The sequence below is a fragment of the Grammomys surdaster genome, unplaced genomic scaffold, assembly GCF_004785775.1.
Source record: "Grammomys surdaster isolate TR1022 unplaced genomic scaffold, NIH_TR_1.0 231, whole genome shotgun sequence".
NCBI lineage: Eukaryota > Metazoa > Chordata > Mammalia > Rodentia > Muridae > Grammomys > Grammomys surdaster.
In genome coordinates this window covers 1,098,971-1,122,169 of record NW_021604676.1, presented here as the reverse complement: position 1 = coordinate 1,122,169, position 23,199 = coordinate 1,098,971, and the positions used below count along the sequence as shown (strand labels likewise).

Below are 23,199 nucleotides of genomic sequence, written 5' to 3'. Positions count from 1 at the left end.
AGAGAGAGAGAGAGAGAGAGAGAGAGAGAGAGAGAGAGAACGGAGGAAATGTAGAAGACACATTGAACAAGAAAACATAACATCACCAACACTTCTGTCTGTTTTTAACAGTAATTCTTTTCTACAGAGTACAGAGACTCCAGATTCAACTGCTCTGTAATTGTGACTCAACAGGACCCAGGGTATGGAAATCCTATCCTAAAACTCTACTTTGGTACTGTCTATGGCAAGTCTTAACTGGAAAGTCAAAGTGGATTGCATTTAAAACAATATTTAAGCTTCCATGTCTCCACCCTCGATGGCCATTGATAGGTCCACAGAAGAGAAAAGAACAGGTTCCTAGGAGCAAGAAGCTGATATTGATTTTCTTTTTTCAGCAGCGAGTCTCTGTTCTGTGTGACTGCTGTCAAAGGCAATCTCTAACAGCTGGAGTCAAATTGTACTATTTAGAGAAAGAGCCCTTGTCAAGTGGACCGTAAGTCCCCCAACAATACACTATTCAAATGGCACTTTGCCACACAAATTGCTGACTGGATGAATAACCTGTGGCAGTGACTGAGGCCAGTATCAAAGTTCCATTTTGATGAGAGGTTTTACGTTCACACATTAAACAAGCTTTCTTTGAAGAACTATGAGGCAATATATCTTGGGCCTTGGAATGCTGCAAATAATTAAAATCTGTTTAAATACATCAAGGGAACGTGACAACATTAATATGGATCGGGCGTTAACTGCATTTGTCACAGGGGTAGAAGCTGTGCCCTTCAGTGGCTGGCACCCCCTCCCCGGCACGTGCAGCACAAAGCTGGGCTCTCGCCAGCCCTGCACCATGAAATAGGCGCTCTTTCCTTTTGTAACCCTGATTTACATGGCTGACCAATGTTTAGATTTGAGCCAGGCTTTGAAGTCCTCTGAGGAAAATCAGGGTGGCTCCTGTGCGGGAGGCCGGCAGCTGGAGTCACTTCACCATGCTTATTCTTTCTGTGGGGACTGGACCTCCTGAGGTAGGTTCTGAAACAAAGCTGTGATAGCCTTTAATAGTTTTTTCTTGTGACTGAGGCAACTTTCCAAATGAAAAAATAAAGTCTACACCCATGCCTCTAAATGAGAGATATGATGTTTTTACATAAAGCAGTTGATTTTTTTAAAGCATTATCAATTATGGAAGCTCTTATTCACCTTGCAAAACCTTCTGAGGAATGGTTAACTGTCAAAAATATCTATCGTTTCACATAGGATTCATAAAACAAATTATTGTGCCGTACCATTACTCTGACAGGTTTTCCTGTGCTGCCTGAGGTGGGGCGGTATTACCAGCCAGACACTGTGTTGTCAGTAGAGATTAAGTAAAGTGAAATATTTAAAACAAAAAATAAGAACACTAAACTTATAGAATTGAATGTTTTCAATGTTTAATAACAACTCTATTTTCTTACAAATTTATACAATGTTTTCTATGATACTTATACTTTGATCGACTATCAAAATGGATACAATCCAAATTACCTACCAAAGAGGTGAAAAGGAACATTCTGCATGGGAAATTTATATATTTTAATTTTGGTTTTGATTGTGTATATGTGTGTATATGCTGTACAGCTGGAGTGCCTTAGAATGCTATAAGAGTGCCCCGGATGCCCTGGATATGCAGTCACAGGCAGTTGTGAGCTGTCTGACATGAAACTAAACTCAGGTCTTCTGCAAGAGCAGCGACTATGCTTAACTCCTAAGCAATGTCTCCAGCCCTTTATTTTATATAATGCCATGATTTTCAAATAAATACTACTTGCTCTCTTCTAATGCAATGCAATTTTGATAACTGAATATTTAAATAAAAGTAGAGTTTTATTCAATACTGCTAATAATACTAACAGTAGTAATACTAACAGCAATCGTAATACTGTCTCAGTGAGCTTTTATTTATTTTACATGTAAATCTACAGGTGAGACTTTCAAGTAGCATTATTTTGTTCTATTTGGTTATTTCATGTTTTGGTTATTTCATGTGTCATAAAACATAAAGCAACAAAAACCAAAAAGTAGTTTTTTGTGTTGGACATTTGACTCAGCGGATAATAGCACACACTGCTCTTTCAGAAGTCCCCAGCACCCACACCAGGTGGCTTACAACTACCTGTAACTCTGGCTCCAGGATCCTACGCCTTCTTTGGCCTTCATGGGTACCTGCACTCATGTGCACATACCCATAAATACAAACTTAAGGAATTAATAAAAAATATTATTTTAATAAAAATTGTTATTTTAATAAGGTGTTAAGTAGCAGAATTCAGTTTTTGGAGAAGACTTGAATAAAGTTTCTCAGTGAATTATGTAAGATATCACACTAAGGTCAGATAAAGGTTAACAGCTATAAAAACATCAACTGGGATGTGAATGCAAATGTAGTCTGTATTTACAACCGACCTTGTATGTTTAGGATAATCCATATGAGTTCATTAGTTAAAATTCTCTAACGGAGGTTGGGAAAGATGACTTGGTCAAGTATTTATCCTGTAAGGTTTAAAAACATTTTATTATTTTGAGAAGCACCTTACTGTGTAGCCTTGGCTGGCCCAGAATTCACTATGTAGATCAAAATGGCCACAAGCTGAAGAGATCTCCGTGCCTCTGCTTTCTGAGTGCTGGGTCTAACACTGTGCACTATCATCTCTGGCCCAAGGACCTGAATTCTATCCCTAGCATTCATGTAAAAGCTAGGTGAGGCAATGTACTCCAGGAATCCCAGCACTGTGAAGGCAGGGTCGACAGGATCCCAGGGCTCAATGGATAGTCAGTCTAGCCAAGTTGTCCAAGCCCAAGTTCAATAAAGCCCTTATATTAAAAAAAAATAATAAGGTGGATAATGATCGAGGAAGACACCTAACTTCAACCTTTGACCTTCAAAGGCAAGAACATACTGCATGCACATACACAGTCATATACTAACACATGTACCGTACTCAAAGCAGAGAGATCTATGAGCATATGAGAACAGACTGGCATATGACATCAAAGTTCACATCTTCTCTGTAGAGACACAGGGAGCGACCAAATGTCACAGTCCATTTTTAAAGGCCCAAACAAGAGTCAACACATGCTCTAGAAAACTCATGGGACTATATAAAGCCAGGCACTGCTTAGATCTCTCTTCAGGAAGGAAGACTCATCCTACTGTGAGCCATTTGGCTCAGTGGCAGCTTAGAACTTGGGTCATTTGTGGGATGTCTCAAAATTGGAACAAAGGTCATAATCTCCTTGGGAGAATGGCTAGATAAGACTGGAGGATAAGTGCTTGTAAAACATAGACTTTCTGTAATGGGATACGATTGCTCTTAACTTTTTCTTACATATGCCCATGCAGGCTCACATGCATGCTCATGTGCATGCACACACACACACATACATCATTGAACTTACACATATTCACATACAAATACTCAATTATACTGGAAATCATAATTACAGAGTGTTGTGGTTGATGTTTAGTTGTTTGTTTGTTTATTTAACAAAAGATGGTGTCTCCAGCACATACAAGTACTGTTTTCTATACAAGATAAGAATATAATGTATTGACATAAACTATTCTAATTTACATTCCATAATATATACATATGTAAGAACATACATACACACAAATATATAGAATGAAAATAAATGGCTTTATTAAAATTTCATACCTGAAAGAAAGAGGAGTTACAGATTCTTGTCAGGTCCTCCTGATACCTCCTAACCTTCCAGTAAAAAGAGAACTACTGGACCATAGGTCAGCAAGCTACAGTCAGTATATCATGTCTGGGCCACCACCTGCTACTCTAAGGTCAAGTCTTCCTGGATACCCCGCCACTTAACAGCAGAGCTGAATAGAAACCTAGGCAAAGATGTGAGCTATGATCCTAAAACATCCACTCCCTGATTTTTACTGAGAGACTCACATAACCTTCTTCATGGTCACCATTGTCCTAACATAAAACATAGATCAGATTTATGATCTTAAATTGCCCAGCAGACATCTTAAAACAATGTAAATAAAAAAATGAGTAAAATTAGTCAAATATTTTTTATTTAATTTCATGTATCCAAAAAGCATGTGTTTAACAATTTGTTCTGATCTTATTCTAAACACCAACTTGAACTGTCAAGTGTTTATTTCAATGTCACCACATTAGACAGGACAACTCTAAGCAAGCAAAGAAGCAAGAAAGAAATCAGGGAGAAACAGGTTCTGCTTGGTTCAGTAGAGTTCTCAGACACTGCAAATGTCCTAAGTTCTGGCCATTAAAATAATCCTGTTTGTCCTTTTATCCATTTTATAAATAATAAGCACAATAAAAAAAACCTGAACACATACACTCATAAAACAAAAAACAACCAACAAACCAATCAACCAATGAACAAATGGGACTTTTTTCTTAAAATACCATGTAGCCACAAAGATCACTGTTACATAGCAATGATTTTAGTCCCTATCTCACAGCTAAATGTCAATCACTGCTTTTTAAATAGACTCTATCCTGTTTTATCCTCTTGCCTAATCTAAAAACAGCACTTCCCAACACCAACATGGTTATTGTATCCTGTAAATCCTTTAAGACTCTGACTCTCCTTCTCATCCCAAATATCTCTTTCTCTAACAGCAGATTCAACACCTCCGGCAATTCAACGTGGATATATTTTAAAATGATTTTTATAATATTTTCCGTTCTCTTCATAAGCTGCTCTCCCCGTTTATATGTACTCTCCAAGTGAGTGAAGAGAAACTGAATAGAACATTCTAGAAATGTCCAAATATTATCCAACATTGAGTTCTAAATGTTCCATTCTGTCCGAATCGTCTATGTCATTGCAATCCAGTAGTCTGCCTGTGCTACACTAACATTGGCTCATGCACACAAACAGATACAATGCAACCTTGGATAGTCTAAAGCTCCTGGGCTTGTTGGCTTCCATTTTCCCCACTCACAGAATAAATATTATTCACACACTTACTGAAGATTTTTTTCTTGTGAAATCCATTAAGCATCTACTATATAGTAAATCACTTATGAGTTGGGAGATGACTCTGTGGACTGAGCTTTTACAAATATGAAGAACTAAGCTTGAGCTCCCAGAATTCATGGAAAAACTGGGCACAGTATCAGACATTTGTAGTCACAGTGCTCCTATGTTAAGAAGACAGACAAAGAGGAGAGTAGGAGATTCCTGGAAACTTGCAGGACATCTACCCTGAGGGGCATCCATGACAGTAAACAACAGAGACCTCATCTCAAGCAATGTGGATGGCAAGGACCAGCACCTGAAGTTGTTCTCTGAACTTCACATGTACACAGGACATGTGTGCCCATACTCTCACATACACATCACACGCACACAGAAATATATTAATAATGTATGAGTTTACCTTTGATATGGCATACTTTAAGATAAAATGAGCTTGGCACCCTGACTCTAAGACAATTCCTATAACAACACAGGACTGGCAGACAATGAAGTCATCTTGCACATAACTGGAGGTGCAAAAGAGAAGCACAAATACAAGAACCCACAGCCACACCAAATCTAGTAACAGCAGGAGTGTGTAGCGGGAAGGAAGCAGTTGTCCTGTCTCTTTTACTTCTCCACTACAAAGAACAAGGGCTAGAAATTGTAGACAGCTCGAGTAAAGGGCAACAACTAGAAAATAGAGCGGACATCAGCCTGTAAGTAGGATGACAAGAAGGGGTATTTTATTGCTTCCTGGAGTCAAGAAAGAAACAAAATTATTTACAGAAAATGAAATGTGTATACACTGTTACCACTACCTAAAGGGTAACAGAGCTTCAGAAAGAAACAACAGTCAGTTTATCTTCCTTCTGGGAATCCAAGCAGAAAAACTGGCACCCAGTAAAAGGGATTTTTCCCCTCCAGACCTTATACCTCTGCCTCTGAAACACACAGGCTAAAGGATACCTAGGTCTTGTCTACCATTTTAGAACAATCCCTATTCTACCACAATGTATGTGTATTATAAAAAATGGTCCATGTCATTATGATAGTTTCAGACATAGCTATCTAGCACCCTACTCAGATTCACCTCACATGACCCTCCCCAGAACATTCTTTCTATTCTAGGATGCATCCTCTACAACAAGGAGGCTGCACTTGGATCGAAGTAAACAGCTAGCTAGACTTGATCCATCACACCATGTATATGATTCAATTGAAATGGTACCATAGCTACATAAGCATCCTTACAAAAACGCTGATTTTCTGTTAGGAATGCTAAGAGATAGGGCCAGAGAACTTGCTCAGTAGTTAAGAACACTGACTGTTCTTCCAGGGGTCAAGGTTCAGTTCCCAGCACCTACATGGTATCTTACAGTTATCTGTAACTCAAGTTTCAGGGAATCTGATCTCCTCTTCTGGCCTCTATATACACTGCATATACACCATGTCCACACACATAGGCAAAAAAAAATAATAGATAAATAAATAAATACATAAATACAAAGAACACATTTGGCAACCTCAAAACAATGAAAAAGTAGAAAGAACATGCTGTTGCTACCCATGGGCTTAACATCTAAAGAAGGAAAATATAAACTGAAGTAGGCTGTCTGAATGAAATAGCAAAAAGAAAAATATACTCTTTAGGAGATTTTCTTTCTGTTTCAACCATGACTTGGTGAAGTACTGGCCTGATGGGCTGAGAGGTGACAGTGTGAATCAATCACTACCCCATGGCTGGCATCCCAAGGGTCATGGGGCCCTGTATTAAGATCTGTGTTGTACAGTCATCCAGCTTTGCACTTTGAGACTGTATGTTCAAGCAGTGTGATTCCAGTCATACTTCTCACTGTTTAGCAAGTTAACACTGTTCCAGTGACAGACTTATTAGGTGTCAAATTAGTGTCTGAGATCTCAGAAGGTAATGAGTACTGGACTCAGATAAATCTAGTCAGGTCCCTAAACCTGCAAGATCATAGAAGCTCAAATGTGTGGCTTGGCTTCCATCACCTTGATGAATAACAAGACATCCTCTGTTTTTAATATAAATGTACACACAAGATAAAAAATGGGATCTTTGCTAAGTCTTTATTAAGAAGATTGAAATAATAGGAAATGGTGAAAATATATAAATCCTAATTTAGAAATCTTAATTTGCATGTGTCCATTGAAAGAAATTTGATCTTATTTTATTTTGGTTATTTTCAATAATGTGTAAGTATGTATGTCTACACAGGGGTATATGCATGTGAGAGCAAGTGCCCAAGAAAGACAGTAACATTAGATCCCTAGAACTGTACTTACACATAGCTGTGAGGACTGTGTGTATATTGGGATCTAAACATGGGTCCTCTGGAAGAGCAGCAGGTGCTCTTGGCCACTGAGTCATCTTTCAAGCCCCCTACTAAGATTTTCTAAAAATCTTTAGGTTCGAATGTGTTACTGGAAATGTATATATAAATTATTAATAAGAAAACAATTTATGTCACCAATAAGAACAATAAAACCTAGAATATCAAGTGACCCTAAAAACTGAAAATATACTGGATAATATTATGAAAAAATATTTACATGAAAAATCCTAAGTATGTCCGTACATATAAATGGAACAGGTAAAAATACTAAGAAGATAGCATGAAGGATAAAAACGGAAAATAATATCTTAAAGAAACTATACGAAATCACTATAACATGCCAAGAAAAGAAAAACAGTAAGATTGGTGTAAATGAGCAGCAAGCCTGAGTAAAAGAAACTAAATATATTCATCTGAAGGATTAAAAATGTATCCGGATGACAGCATATAATCATCACCATTGAAAAGCCCCTAAAATTTGAGTTGATGGGGTAGTAAATTAGTTTTTAATAAGCTGAAAACTCTACTATCACAAATGTCATCACAAGGATGACATGCACTTTAGAGTTAGGTTCCCCTATCCTGTTCCACCCAACATCACTGGACAGATGACATCACCTGCCTCCCTACTTTTGTGCAGAGGGGTTAGGGCCACATTGCTTCTTACCCCAGTTGCTATGTTCTTGTGGAACACAGGATAGATGCAGACTCACCTTACATGAGGACTCCATCTGCAAACCAGGGCAGGGTACTGGCCCAGGCTGGTGGGAGTTGGATGACTTCTGCTCTACACTTTTGTGTTTGTGTGTCTCTGAGGCCACTGACAGTGTAGGCTCAGATCTGACAAGCTGTGCATCATCACCACAGTTGAGAATAATTCTTGCTCTTTCTCCTGTCTCATGCCTTTCCAAAGTGCCTGGAAAATGAAATTCAAGACACCAAACAAATATAAGCAAAAATACCCACTGGAATAGAACACTCACTTGACATGTTTGCAAAAGGACCTTGATTCTTGAAGTTGTCATTCCTGCCTTCTTACAACAGAAAGAACCAGCCAGGGAGCTTTGTCTAGATAGTTTAAATTTTGTCATCAACTATATAACAGTGGACTTTAAAGTGCACCCATCTAAGAGCCTTTTTATCTACTGGAATCAACAGTTCATCTAAGAGTCTCCATAACTAAAATCCCTCTTATTATCTAGTGTGAAAGTGATCAATACAGAACAACTATGGAATATTTCAGTGTTGTCTCCTAGTGTCCCAGCTCACAAACGACAGAGATTTTGGAGTGCTCGCCTGTGGTTCCCAGGTTTGCAATGTTTTTACAGGTAACATGTAACTTACATGATTAGGGGTATTAAGGACACAGAGGCTTAGACTGCATTTGCCTTCACTCAAAACTTCCCAGCTTTTGATGTTGTTTTTATTGCTGGAGTTTGTTACCATTGGAGCCTTTCTTTTTTATTTTTTATGTTATTAGAACTGGAATTAATTTCCTCTGCCCTCTGACATCTGTCCAGCTCCAGAAGTGGCGCTGACAAGTCCAATTTAAAGTTAAAAGGAATGAGTATAGGGAGGTGGACAGATGGTTCATCAGTTAAGAGCACTGGCTGCTCTTTTTTTCCCATAGCTAATATATAATTTATTTATTTAAATCCATTGATACACACAAACAAAAATAACACAGCACATTTTCTTCCAGAAACTGATGAAAGTCACAAGTGTCCTGGTCCTGCTACATGTTTTCTCTCTTTTTTTTTCCTTTTCTTTTTTTTTTTTGGATATTTTATTTACATTTCAGATGTTATACTCTTACCCCATTTCCCCCCTCCCACCCAGGAACCCCCTATCCCATCCCCCCTCCTCCTGCTTCTATGAGGATGTGCCCCCTCTTACTCCCCCACTCCCACCTCTCCACCCTCGAATTCCCCCCCAACACAGCATCCAGCCTTCATGGGACCAAGGATCTCCTCTCCCACCTATACCTGACAAGACCATCCTACCTTGCATATACAGCTGGAGCCATAGGTCCCTCCCTATGTGCTCCCAAGCTGCTGGTTTAGACCCTGGGAGCTCTGGTTGGTTGGTATTGTCACTCTCCCCATGGGGCTGCAAGCCCCTTCAGCTCCTTCAGTCTTCTCCCTACCTTCTCCATTGGCGAGATCTCCCATGCTCATGGATGGCAGGATTAATATAGTAAAAATGACCATCTTGCCAAAAGCAATCTACAGATTCAATGCAATCTCTATTAAAATCCTAGCTCAATTTTTCACAGAGTTAGAAAGAGAAATTCTCAAATTCATTTGGAATAACAAAAAACCCAGGATAGCAAAAACTATTCTCAACAATAAAAGAACTTCTGGAGGAACCACCATCCCTGACCTCAAGCGGTACTACAGAGCAATAGTGATAAAAAAAAAAAAGCTGCATGGTATTGGTACAGAGACAGGCAGGAAGATCAATGGAATAGAATTGAAGACTGAGAAATGAACCCACATACCTATGGTCACTTGATCTTTGACAAAGGAACTAAAACTGTCCAGTGGAAAAAGGACAGTGTTTTCAACAAATGGTGCTGATTCAACTGGAGGACAGCATGTAGAAGAATGCAAATCGATCCATTCTTATCTCCTTGTACAAAGCTGAAGTCCAAGTGGATAAAGGACCTTTACATAAAACCAGATACACTGAAACTAATAGAAGAGAAGGTAGGGAAGAACCTCGAATACCTAGGCACAGGGGAACAGTTCCTGAACAGAACACCAATGGCTTATGGTCTAAGATCAAGAATTGACAAATGGGACTTCATGAAACTGCAAAGTTTCTGTAAGGCAAAGGACACTGTCAATAGGACAAAAATGGCAACCAACAGAAAAGATTGGGAAAAGATCTTTACCAATCCCACATCCAGTAGAGGACTGGCTGCTCTTGCAGAGAGCTGTGGTTGGGTTTCTAGGATCTACATGGTGGCTCATAACAAACACCAGCAACTGCAGCTCCAGGGCATTCAATGATCTTTTCGGACTCTTGAGGCATACATACATAAATATAGTCACACATACATGTAAGCAATAAAAATAAATCTCTTTTTTAAAAAAAGTATAGCAAATATAAAATTGACCAGTATTGGTCTGGGGTGATGCCCTTGGCTTACTATACAAGTGTGAGGAGCTCAGATCCACAGCATTCATATAAATGCCTGGTAGGCAAGACAGCTCATCTGTAACCTGTAAATTCAGCATGCAAGAGTCAGACACATGGATTTCCTGCCTAGATTAGCTCAGATGGTAAGCTCTGGATTCAGTGAGAGACTCTGCCTCAATAAATAAAGCATACAGCAAGCAAGAAAGATACAAGACATAATCACTTGGCTTTCAAATGTACGTACAAGTGTGCCCTTACACAAGAAAATTTGGATACATATGCACATAATACACAGACTCATTATAATACCTGTACACACACACACACACACACACACACACACACACACACACACACACACCAGAGGACTGGAAAGCTTAGTAGGAAAGATCTGCCTGATTATAAGGACCTGAGTTTGAAACCCAGCACCCATTAATAAGCCAGTTATGGTCTTGCAAGTCCCTGTAACCATAGCATAGAGACAGGAGAATAAGTTGTTGGCTGCCATCTTAGTCAAAACCTGTGAGCTTCATGTTCAGAGAAGGACCTGACTCAAAGAAATAAATTGTAGATTAATGAAGGAAGACACCTGACACTTTCTGAACCCATACACAGGTACACATATACCGCATACATGTATGCATATTACACTCATATACATACATATACACACTCATATACAAAAAGAAGGATCGAAAACAATGGATAAATAGTCAACTGGCTTTACAAAATGCAAAATCACATATTCATTGAGCAAACTAATCTTGACATCTGCTTCATATCCTTTATAAGTTCATTTACAACTGAACAAAAATAATAAGAAATTCAGTTAATTAGTGCCATAATACAGATTTAATTTCATATCTTTCCTTTCCCACAAATAGTAAAAAGTTGTAGTATATGTTAAAGATAGTTAATTCTCATTAAAGATGTTCAAATGATATAGAAATGATATAGACTTTTGGTACCAAGAATTTTGGGCAAGACATCCCCAGCCTGTGGTATATCAGCGAGAAAGAAAAAAAAATCAAAGGGGAAGAGCACTTGGAACAATTAACATCCTGGCACAAAGTAAAAGCAAGATCTATTGTAAGGGACACAGAATTGCATTTTCTCCCCAAAAGTCAGTTCACAGAAAGCAAAGGACCAGTTAAGATATTCAGAGACCCTGGTTCCTCGTACCAGACCCCCTATACCCATTCAAACACTATTTGCATTGTCATATGCTGCTTTCCTTGTTGACTCAAAACACCAGATGATAGCATCCCTAGTCAACATTTTTTTAAGCCAGAGTTTCCTTTATGATCACGGGTGGCTCCTAGGTCCAGATGATAACATGTTCTCCCTTGTCTTTGACTATGACAACAAGACCACATCATTGTGAGACAGAGAACCCTGTAGTTCCAGGCTGCTGTGTACTCAAGTTCTCAAATACTGTCTCCATCCTCAAAGGCTACAACATGGCGTATTAATTACTTTTTTGTTGATGTGACAAACATCACAACTAAGGCAACTTAAGGAATAAAGAATTTGTTCTGGCTTATATTTCCAGAGAGATAATCGTTCATGATAGTGCAGAGGTGAGGTGGTTGGGGCAGCAAGCCAGAGCTCATGTTTTGAAACAAAAGCCTAGGGCAAAAACAGAATCCTTGGAGTGGGAAGATGCTTTGAAAACTCAAATCTTGCACCCGATGAAGTTCTTCCTACAGCAAGGCCACACCCATTAAGCCTACCTAAATAGCATCACCAACTAAGGACCAAGGGTTCAAATACGTGAGCCTAAGGAGGATATTTTCATTCAAAATGCCATACATAGTTACTGGAGATTTTTGAGCCTCATTTTCTTCAGTCATATCATGGGATATTAATTCTCACCTCACAAGGTCACTAAGCAGTTTAAATGTTGTAGGCATCTGACTCATGCTCTTGACCCTGAGACAAGAAAAGACATAAAGTTCAAACCTAAAAACCACACAACTGACTTAGAAAAAAATCACAAGAAGAGCCAGTGGGCTCTGGGTCAGACATCTTGGGCTTATAATTTCTTGCATAGAGTAGATACGATCCATGATAATAACTATGTCGTGTAACAAAAGTGTGTATTCAGCTGACTGGGAGGTGTATAACAACGTTGTCTCTGTATTTTGGAATGCTTCTGACATTCACCAACAGATGAGTTGTTTGGGGTCCCTTTGTCTTCTATCCCAGAGATGACCTTGTCAGATAGCCTTGCAACCCAGATTGTATATAATCTAACTCATAGCACAATGGTATGTTTGACTTTTTTTTTAAATAAAGAATCTTGCATGTAGCTTAGCCGAAACTTGAACTCACTATGTAGCCAAGGATGGCCTTGACTCCTGGTCCTGTGCTTCTACCTCCCAAGTGTTGTGATTATAGGCATGCAGTGCACTACTATGCCCAGTTTATGTGGGACTGAGAGGGATCAATCCCAGGGCTCTATATACAGCAAGCAAACATTCTACCATCTTAGCAACACATCCTTTGTCCTTTGTCTTGCTTTTTAAATCTTAGTACTTCAGAGTAGTGTGTCCAGTCTTTAGGTTAGATATTGCTCTTTAATGGATTGTATGCCAGCATCAATCTGGATAAAGGGATTTTCTGCTTGGGATTGAATCCAGATCGCTGATCTACAGGTTTTATTCTCAGCATAGTTCCATCCCCCAACACACACACACACACACACACACACACACAGAGAGAGAGAGAGAGAGAGAGAGAGAGAGAGAGAGAGAGAGAGAGAGAGAGAGAGAGATGCCTTTTCTCTTAGATCAGATTTCTCAGGCATAGCTTACAGTCCTCATTGCTCAGGCCTTCCAAAAGCAGCTTCCTCTCCCACCTGGCCTCACTTTCAACTTCAGCATCCTCTGAGAACTTTTTCTAATTGGTACATTACAATCCCTTGCTTCCCTTCTAGATTCTGGGCCTTATCTGGTGAGTATGAACTACATTCTCTGAGTGTGGAGCCAAGCAGGGTTCAATAAATACTGAATGGATAGGTTTAATTTTTCCTTGCAGGCAGAGCAAGAAGGCAGCTAGAGAGCATCGGAGAATGTTAAGTTTCATTAGCAGTCACTAAGGTCATTATAAACCTATGTCCAGGCCTTAGGAGAGGCAAGGACTCTGAAAGGTAACTTTCAGAACCCAAGCTAGATGTCTGACAAAGTTAAGTCCTAACACCCAAAGACTCTGGAATTGGAGATCAGAAGGTATTCTCTGAATGCCTGAAATCTGTGTTAGCATGACCACTGTGGACTAGCCAACCCCACTCCTCTTTGAGCCAAAGTGCAGGATATATTGGTGAAAGGGGAGAAAGTATGAAAATGCTTAGGGAGAGGGTGAGAGAGAAGCAGAGAAGGTTGGTGGAGAATAGAAGGGCTTTTGACTTTCTAGTTGTTTCTCATCCCATCCTAAGGACCAGTGCCTCTGGTATGAGAGCTGACAGGTACATCCTTCCATCTTTATGGCAAATCCCTCCTTCTGAGAATACCGCCTCTACTTCCCTCTAGCTCTCTACCTAATGGGCTCAAATAAAGGTGGCTCAGAGATGTATCTATGATGGACCTGACCATTTTCTTATATAGCCTGAGGATTTCCAGGCAGAGTCCAGAGCAGAGAAACAGAAACTTAAGCAGTCCTAAGATGGGCTGGGGTTAAATTCCAGTGTCAGACTTGCACCTAAGGGAACTTGGGGGTCCTCTGAAGTCATGGCAGACCTATGAGTCTTTCTGCATATATAGAAGAGATAGAGTTTTCTACCCAGCCTTCGATGAAGTAGTGTGTTGTTAAAAGACAAGCACAATTAGGGCTGGTGATATTTCTAAGCAACCTGCCATGCTGCTTTCAATTGTTTCATTTTTGAATAGGGAAAATGATCTCTTTATGATGTGTTACAGACCCAACTCTAAAGTGACAGGCTTTCTTCAAGCAAGAAAGGACACAGGATAGAACTTTTGCTGAGGTACCAGAGCAAGGCAGAGAATTAAGGGAACATAGAACATGCTGCATTAGTGTATTATCCAACATGCAAAACCAGAAGGGGAAGAAGCTGCCCTGCCTGACACCAGAAGTCTCTTCCAAAGAGCCAGTTCTCACCATTTGGTTTCCCTGGTAATTCTATCAAATTTAAAACACGTTTGGTCTTCTATTAAATATATTCTAAAATACCACTGATATTTGCTTCCTAACATCAAAAACTACTATCAACAAATTAAAATATTCAATTATATTAAAAATTCAAGCCAGAAAATCTTCCCCCTATCAGTTAATAATGAGGACCATTAAAGATTGGCACTAACTGCACCCCCTCAAAAGACACATTATTAAACAAAAATCACAAACAGGCTTACTCTATAGATGATTGAGGTGAAATTTCAATTAAAAACCCATCATCCAAGTAGACTACATTTGATCACATTGTATAAGACATTCTATTTATTTAAATTTTAAATTTGAGACAATAGTGACTTCCTCAAAAGAACACCAAAGAAATAAAATTACTACAGGAACACAAATCTTCAGAGCAGCCAAAAGCTTGTACACTGAGCCAACACATTTCATAAAAAAAGAAATATACATTCAATTAAGCATTATACTTATAGCATTGTGAAATCATAAAACAGCTGAATTTACTAAAAAAGAAACCTGTTATAATTGGTAACAGGCTAGTGTTTGCGTGAGCACAGCTTGATGCTAAAAACATGAACGATTACATGAGAGACTTAGGATTTGTCTCCATCGGTAGGAATTTCTCAGCTGAGTCTGATGTGCTATGGGGCAGTGCTTAAGAATGGTGCTATTTCAAAGAGAATATACCTAAAATAAAATAGGTTTAATGAGTAGCTTCATTACCAAACTTGGTAGCCACACTCATACAATCAGATTTTAGTCAAACAGATGGCTGCCAGAGGTACTCAGATTCCATGTGTGGCGGAAGCTTGCCCTGTGATAGGTTCTCACTTATCTTCAGTTGCACATGATGCTCAGTGGCTTGCTCACAGAAGTGTATGGAGATTGCCCCAGTGGCCCTCCCTAACAAAAGCCTTTCACAGTGACTGCATTTTACTCTACAAAATACGAAACCGATGTGAGTTTGACCAAGGGTAGGCCCTGGAGGCATGGGATTTAGAGTTAGCTAACTAGAAAGAAATGGAAGCTTGGGTAAGGAGAATGGATCTGAAAAATAGTAAACCAGGCATAAAGCACTTTTCTCACTGCTAACTGTCACAGAATGGAATAAAGCCATCTGTTAAATACATCTCCAATGACTTCACTCAGTTTTTCACTATGCAAAGGCCCTAGTATGTTAAACTGAGGCTTGGCTCACCACCAACCTTCTATACCTTAAGGGCATAGAATACATTTTTTTAAAAGTCTGACCTCTGTGACCTAAACCCCAGCTCCACCACAGCCTCCAGCACCTTCACAGAAATCCTGGCATTTACCAAAGGGACACATTCAACCCCTACATCGAATTCTGACCATTGATCTCCAGAAACACGGTATGAAGGGTTCAGGGAGGATGAAGAGAATAAAGGAGTGAGGTACATACAGGTTTCACATTGCTGACATGTATCTGAATTCAAATAAAGTACTAGCTGTAAACAAATCCCAAACCACATTTTGTCTTGTTATTTTCTTACTAAATGCCTTTTCTTAAACAGGCACTAGCACATTATCTATGACTAAATTTTAATTTTCAACTTCATTCTGAAATTAAATGAACTCATTGATGAGGGAGTGCCCAGGAAAGGAATGCTTTACTATGTGCTTAAGTTGACAATCACCTATCTCATGAACAACATTTAAATCATCACATTTCTAACTAACAGGAAATGGAACTCACTCTGCATGGCTTGCACACTGATATCGGGTATATTTATGTTTAATCTTAAAATAAGAATCTTAGATTTTATCCTTCATGCATCTTATTGAAGGTTAGCTGACTTATTGGCTGCAGTGGCCCTGAAGACATTCCAGTCTATCATGTATTTGCTTCTGGCATCAGTTGAGGTAATTAGGTCATTATCTTGCTGAGTTGATCTAGAGTTTTTCCTGGAAAGATGAAGCATATTGGAAAAGGCAGAATTGAAGTGTGCTCTCCTGGATAAGGTACTGAGTGAAGGGAGAAGTCTATACAGGGGCTTGGCTTTTCTGTTCTGTCCTGTTTGAATTCAGAGCTGGGGTGGATATAACAAAGTAAAGAAGGCTTTTGACTATAAACATTACTTTGCTTTGGGCAAATACTGAGTAAATGTAAGGTTGTGGACTACAGGTTTATTTGGAAAGATAGAATACTCCCACACAAATCTACCTATGAAAGTCACCACCATGTCCATACCCAGGTATGCAAAACATGATCTTTCCACTTTTCACCCTTCATTTCTATGATTCATACCCTCCTGGAGTCTTTATAGACTCTCGGGCTCGACCACCAAGGAAATAGGCAGAATTCTATAAATAATCTCCACTGTCCCTGTCCCTATCCAGTCTTCTCCCCAGTGACTGTGATGTCATAGCAGTGAAATACCCGTTAATGGTCATTCTAATTCTTCGACATCAAAAGTAGACCCTTCAGTTAATCCGGTTCTTATTAGTTGGCCTTTAATCTTTTTTCCTGTTTGTATGTGTTTACATGTGCAAGCATGTCTGTGTTTCCAGATAGAAGCTAGAGGTAGATTCAAGTCTCTTCCTCAATTGCTTCTCAATCCTTATTTTTGGAGACAGGGTCTCTGACTGAAGCTTGAGCTAGCTGATTTGGCTACGGTGGATGTTCATTTAAGCCCCAGGTATCCCCCTGCCCTCATTTCCCCATTGCTGGTGCACAGGTGTATACCAGCATGCCTGGCTTTTTAAAGTGAATACTGGAAATCCAAGCTCACTTTCCTGTCTGCACATCTCCCCAGCCCCCATTTGAACTGCTAGATGAGCCCTTAGAGAGTTACTGCTACAAGTAGGGGGTTCACACTTTTATTTATCCCGAAAGGTAGTATCCTTCAACTGTGCCTCCATGTTGTAGAACTGTAAGACATTAAACTAAAGATTTTAAGCTATGAAGTTTGATGTTATTTGTTATGCCATGGTGGGAAAGCAATATAGGCTGGACTCCTGATGGTACATCTACCTAGACTCAAATCTGTGATTCTTCTCCAATACTTTTCTTATGATACAAATAATTAAATGCATAAAAGCATTAAGATATAAACAAAAGTTCACATAAAAGTTTCAAAATTTCTAAAGATAATTCCATCTCCTCCCTTACACTCTGAATACAACAAACCATGGAGATACTCAACGAATAACTACAGATTGGAAATCATGTGCCACACCCATATATTCATTCTACAACACTCTCTCTCTAGAGGAACCTTATGTATGTGGTAAAATACTGTTGTTTGTTTGTTTTTATCCTCTTATTCTTCAGTTCTCATTATATCTATCATTATCTACCATTTATTTTGAGAGAGAGTCTCATGTAGCCCAGGCTGGCCTCAAACTCATTACGTAACTGAGGATAACCTTGCATGTTTGAGCTTACTGCCTCCATTTCCTGAATTCTGGGGTTACAAGCATGCATACTCACACCCTGCTTATGTGTGCTGAAGATGCAACCTGGGACTTTCGGCATGATGTGCAATCTCTCCAACAACTTGCCATTTCCTCAGCCCCCAGTGGTATTTAACCCTTAAATCACTCCAGAAAAGAAACTGAGGGATAGGAAAGGTGAGTCACGGGGTATGTATATGATCCTATGGCAGAGCTGGCATGCCAAGGGGGCTCGAATATTTGGTGCTTAGTTTAAACTACGTGATGAATGGATGCTGATACAGAAAAGGGGCCTGAAAAAAGACCTAGACTGGTGATGTCATCAGTGGGCAAATCTGTCAATAGTTCACACAAAGGATGATTAAGACCCTAATCTATCTGGCCCTAAGTCATTTTGCTTTTAAACATTTTCATTATCACTGACAGCATTTAATTCCATGTTTCACTGGTAGTACACTTTTTTTTCCCCAAATGATTCAAGTTTATCACTAAAGATTGTTGATAAAAATGGGGGAGGGGGAGAAACGGTAAATGCTTCTGACCTATATAGCTCGCTGTATGGCCAGGCATCTCTGATGGGCTCTGAACTGGATAAAACCACTGACTTATTCCTTGTTATTTGACCAGAGTATTACATACCACTCATCTTACTGTACCAGGGTGCTGTTAGCTGCCTAGGGATCCCCAATTCCTTTCCATGGCACAGACAGATAATTCAACACTGGGGACAACAGAAGACCAAATTTCAAAGAAAAGGAAAGCAACACTTTTACCTCTTCAGAGCGGAGAAGGCCAAGGCTGGGAGTCCCTACATGGAAGCTGGCTTGGGTATTCTATGCAGCCACTGGGTTCTCCCACTCCCTCTACAGGTTCCATTTATATAACCACCCCTGTGCTTTCTTGCCAGTTCTCCCATTGTCTTCTTATGCTGACATTTCAGGCACCCCCTCGTCTACCTGTGTCCCTCTAACTCCCTTTTATTTCCATCGCCTGGATTTTTGCAGTTATAACCTCTGCTCTTGAACTCAGTTTGTCACATAAATCCAGCACGTAACTTACAAGCCATCTTCCCACCCGAGATTTTTAGCATCTTACATCTGTTAGTGCACCTGGGACTTCGCACTGCCAGTTGCTAAGGTCTTCTAAGCATGGACGGACATATCGGAATCGGCTCTGCACGAAGAGTGGGGGCAAGGGATGGATCAATCTATACCCAGATCTTACCGACAAGGCAGAGATTAATAACCAATATTATTTTCGACATGGAATGTCAAACACAGCAACAACCCTCAGTCCAATCTTCTGCTCACCAAGGCAAGGACTTGACCTCTGGACAAATTTTCACTTGGTTCATTCCAGAGACATCAAAGACCTTCTCCATCTAATCTTAGCCCAGGCGAATGGTGGATGTTAGATATTATTGATGCACCCAGACTAATGAAGTTAAGTCCAGTGTCTTTTATCTTGTGGCCAAATCAGAGAAGCTGCTTCTCTCCCCTCGAGCACCAGACATTACAGTCCACTGAGTCCTGCTTTCCAAATCATTTCTGTGGCAGCTGGCTGCTAGGAAGAGGTAGGCAACTGAAAGGAGGAAACCTGGGGAGGGCAGATGGCTCCTCTGAGTTGCTTTCCACTCCACACTGCAGCTGAGAGCCCTGCTAAGGTACCGGGTGTCAGCGTACCACGTTTGCAGAAGATGCCTCACTGAGAGGGAACTGGATAGCAGCCACCTGAGTTCTGCAGTGTGAGCCCCCATGTGTTCGATGTGGATCTCTGACAACACACCCAGCCAGCACTCGATCCCCAAGTACAGCATGACCACAGGAACTGCTGAGAGTGATTACAGCGTGAACCTTCTCTACAAAGCAAAATCCAGGAAGGTAGCAACTGCCAAATGGATGCAATAAGGGCAGGAGGGGCAAAGAAGACTTAACTGATGAAAGTAATTTCATAAGTAGGCAGCGTTTGTTTTTATAATTAGAATGGCATTGTATTGATTTTCACATTTGTTTCTGAGCACACAAAATGTTCTAAGGATGTCTTGCAAACACCACAGTAATGTGCCCAATGCATTAAGATGCCAAGAGAGCCAAAAGGCAGAGTTAAGTAATTCCTCAATTAAAACGTGTATGTGTAAATACACACACACATACACACAGTCACACACACACACGAATACACACATAAATACAAGCACACATTCACACACAGAGAGAAAAAGGAATAGAACAAAATTCAAACTTGGGTAATTTGACTCTCCACACTAACGTTCTTACTGCCTTTGGGTACTGCCTCCTCCTTAAGAGATTAAACTTACTTGGAAAAATATTCAGTTGCTGTATCTCGAAGTCTATGTTCACAGCTGCGTACCTACCCATGCACACATGATCACATACACAACTCCAAATAACAGTGTTGTTGGGAACACTAGGACCAAGGAGTTTTAAGTGAAGATTCAAAACCAGGCTGCACAGGAAAAAGAGACATTGGATAATAACACCAGTAATTATTCTGATGAAGGAAAACAGCCACAGACAAGGTGACATAGGAGAACCTTGCCCTACACTTAAAGGCATCCTATTTTCCTTTTCTAAAAGCAATCATCTCAAGGGGGTTCCATCTGCAATCTGCCACAACAGAATCAGGCAGCTCTGGGAAAATGACACATCAGAGCCACTGTCACTGGCAGGATGCTGCATACTCAGAGCCCACCTCTACCATGTGTGCGGTGACCGTGAAACAATAGCTCTGCTGAACAGGCATTCTGAAGGCTGTGACTTTACCACTCTAGCTAGACAATAGTGACCTCTGAAAGACACCAAGCAAATTCTCCTCAGAGTGGTACAGTTGGTCATGGGGGTCATTTCAACACCTTTATCTCATGTGTATACCAATGTCAGTCATTATGTACCACGAGGGACTAAAACTGATACACAGGAAACTCACGGGTAAAACTTGACTTTAACCACAGATCCTATCCTATTGGGGTAATATGACCACTGACCTGGGAAGCTGTGGGCCCTGTGTATTCCTCATACCTTTTGCTCTATGCAGTTACAAAACAAAATGTTGGATACATTTGGAAAATATGGCCTGTTAGCTTTTAGTTGGCAAAATTCATCTCTCATATACTTTTTCTTTTTCTTCTCATACATTTGTGTGGGCTGTATACTTCCCTGTGATGTCTGTGTGTGCAGCTAAGATTGATGTCCAGGACATTCTTGTCTCATTCTTCCACTTTATTCTTTGAGACAGAATCTGTCAATCAAATCCAGAACTCACCAATAAGGAGAGTCTTCCTAACCAGCTTGCTAGAGGTGGGGGCTGGGGGAGTTTGCAGAGTAAGGTCCCCTGTCTCTGGCTCAAATTACAGGACAATTGACATGCTCACTGAATAGTTATTTGGTATCTTGGGATTCAAACTCTTGCTTGTGGGTCTTTGACCATTGTTAAGTGCTTAGCCACTGAGCTATCTCCCAGCCCCAAATCTTTTTTAATCTTCTTCTTCTTCTTCTTCTTCTTCTTCTAATAATAATAATAATAATAATAATAATAAATTCTTGCTATTTTCATTGAAGCCATAAAAATAAATCCCCTAATTAGACAATAGCATTGGTCATCAAGAGTTTTCCAGATAGTTCTAATAAGTTCATTATGGAAAAAAATTATGGGACAAGAAGTTCAATATCCATAGTAGAAATGATTTCAGTACTGTTTCTCCCAGCTACCTTTCCTGAGCTCAGAAGCCTGCTTCAGCCTTGATATACAGTGGTCTCCTGTCAGCTGTGCCTTCTGCTGTCGGGTGTGCCTGTCACTAGCCACTTCCTGCTTATGCGTTGCTGTTTCTAATCTGTCATGTGACGAATCAGATGGTCAGAGCTTTTAGGACTACGTGTAAATTAAAAGCCACATTCTGCGAAATAGCCAGAGACATTTCTTCCAAAGAGCACTGAGAAGTCTTTGGCAGCTGCCCTCTCTCTTCTCCAGGCTTTTCTTATCTAGCTCCTGCTTGATGGTTGTAGGACACTGGCTTCCATATGCAAGAACTATACCTTGTGATATAAAGTGAGGAACACGCCAGAGTTCAGGATGAGACATGTGTCCCCATACAGAGGTGACACCTTGGCAGCTGTCTTAGCCACAGAGGCTGTCTCAACTCCATTGCTTCACTAGTGAAATGAGTATAGCACTCCTAAGCCACCACCTTCAGCAAGGTTGATTGAATTAAGAATGAGTTGCTATGAAGACAATATTTTTTATGTGTATGACTGATGTATTTGTTCATGTGTATGTATAAATATTTACATGTACATTTATTGATGTGTGTGGCATGGCTATCTGAAGTTGATTTGGGGTGTTTTCAACAATTGTTATTCATAGTTTTGGGAGGCATGCATGCCAAGGTGTATACTTGGATTATAGAGAACAACTTGTACTTTGATCTTTCTTCTACCATATGTATCATGTGGTTGAAATCAAGGCATAGGCTTGGCTGCTAGCTTATTTGTTTGTCTGTCTGTTTCCCACTGAGCCATCTTAATGCCTATTCATCTTATTATTGAGACAGAGTCTCACTGAACTTGGAATGCACTCATTTGACTTGGCTGGCTGGCCATCACGCTCCTAGGATCCTCCTGTCTCTACCTGTTCAGACATATGCTGCCCCCTGATACTTCTTACATGGGCTCTGGAAACAGAGCTCGGGTTTATGAAGCAAGCACCTAACTATCTGTTAAGAACAATCATTATGCTTGTAGGTATAGTATCCACAGCTGCCTGTTTCTGTGAATAAAGTTTTATTAAAACACAGCCTTGTTTGTGCTTTAAATATTCTATACAGTCTCTCTGGAGCTATAAGGACAGGTTCAGAAGTCACAGGAGAAATCATAAGTCCCCAAAGCTAAAGTCCTGTGCTAAAATCTACTGAACCATCCCACCAGGAAATATTTTATCTTTCAGCAAATGAGATTTTATTTTTCTCACAAAAAAAATAATTAAGAGATCCAATATGGACTATGTTCTAACAGCATCACAAGCTGAGCAGAAAACATTGAGGAATAAAAATAACCATTACATTAACGGCACATAAGAAATTCAATGTATAGGTTTCTGCTCTGAAAATCTGTTACTGTAAACATGAAAGCCCTCAGAA

At 39.9% G+C, this 23,199-nt stretch overlaps 1 protein-coding gene across 1 annotated transcript in view; it reads right to left on the bottom strand.

Annotated features, from left to right (window-relative positions):
• Wdr72 (WD repeat domain 72) overlaps positions 1-23,199 on the bottom strand; it is a 164,871-nt gene that overhangs the window by 94,677 nt on the left and 46,995 nt on the right. The window contains exon 14 of the mRNA XM_028773615.1: positions 8,051-8,253. Within this exon, the coding sequence (XP_028629448.1) occupies positions 8,051-8,253 (203 nt within the window). The remainder of the gene's footprint in view (positions 1-8,050; positions 8,254-23,199) is intronic.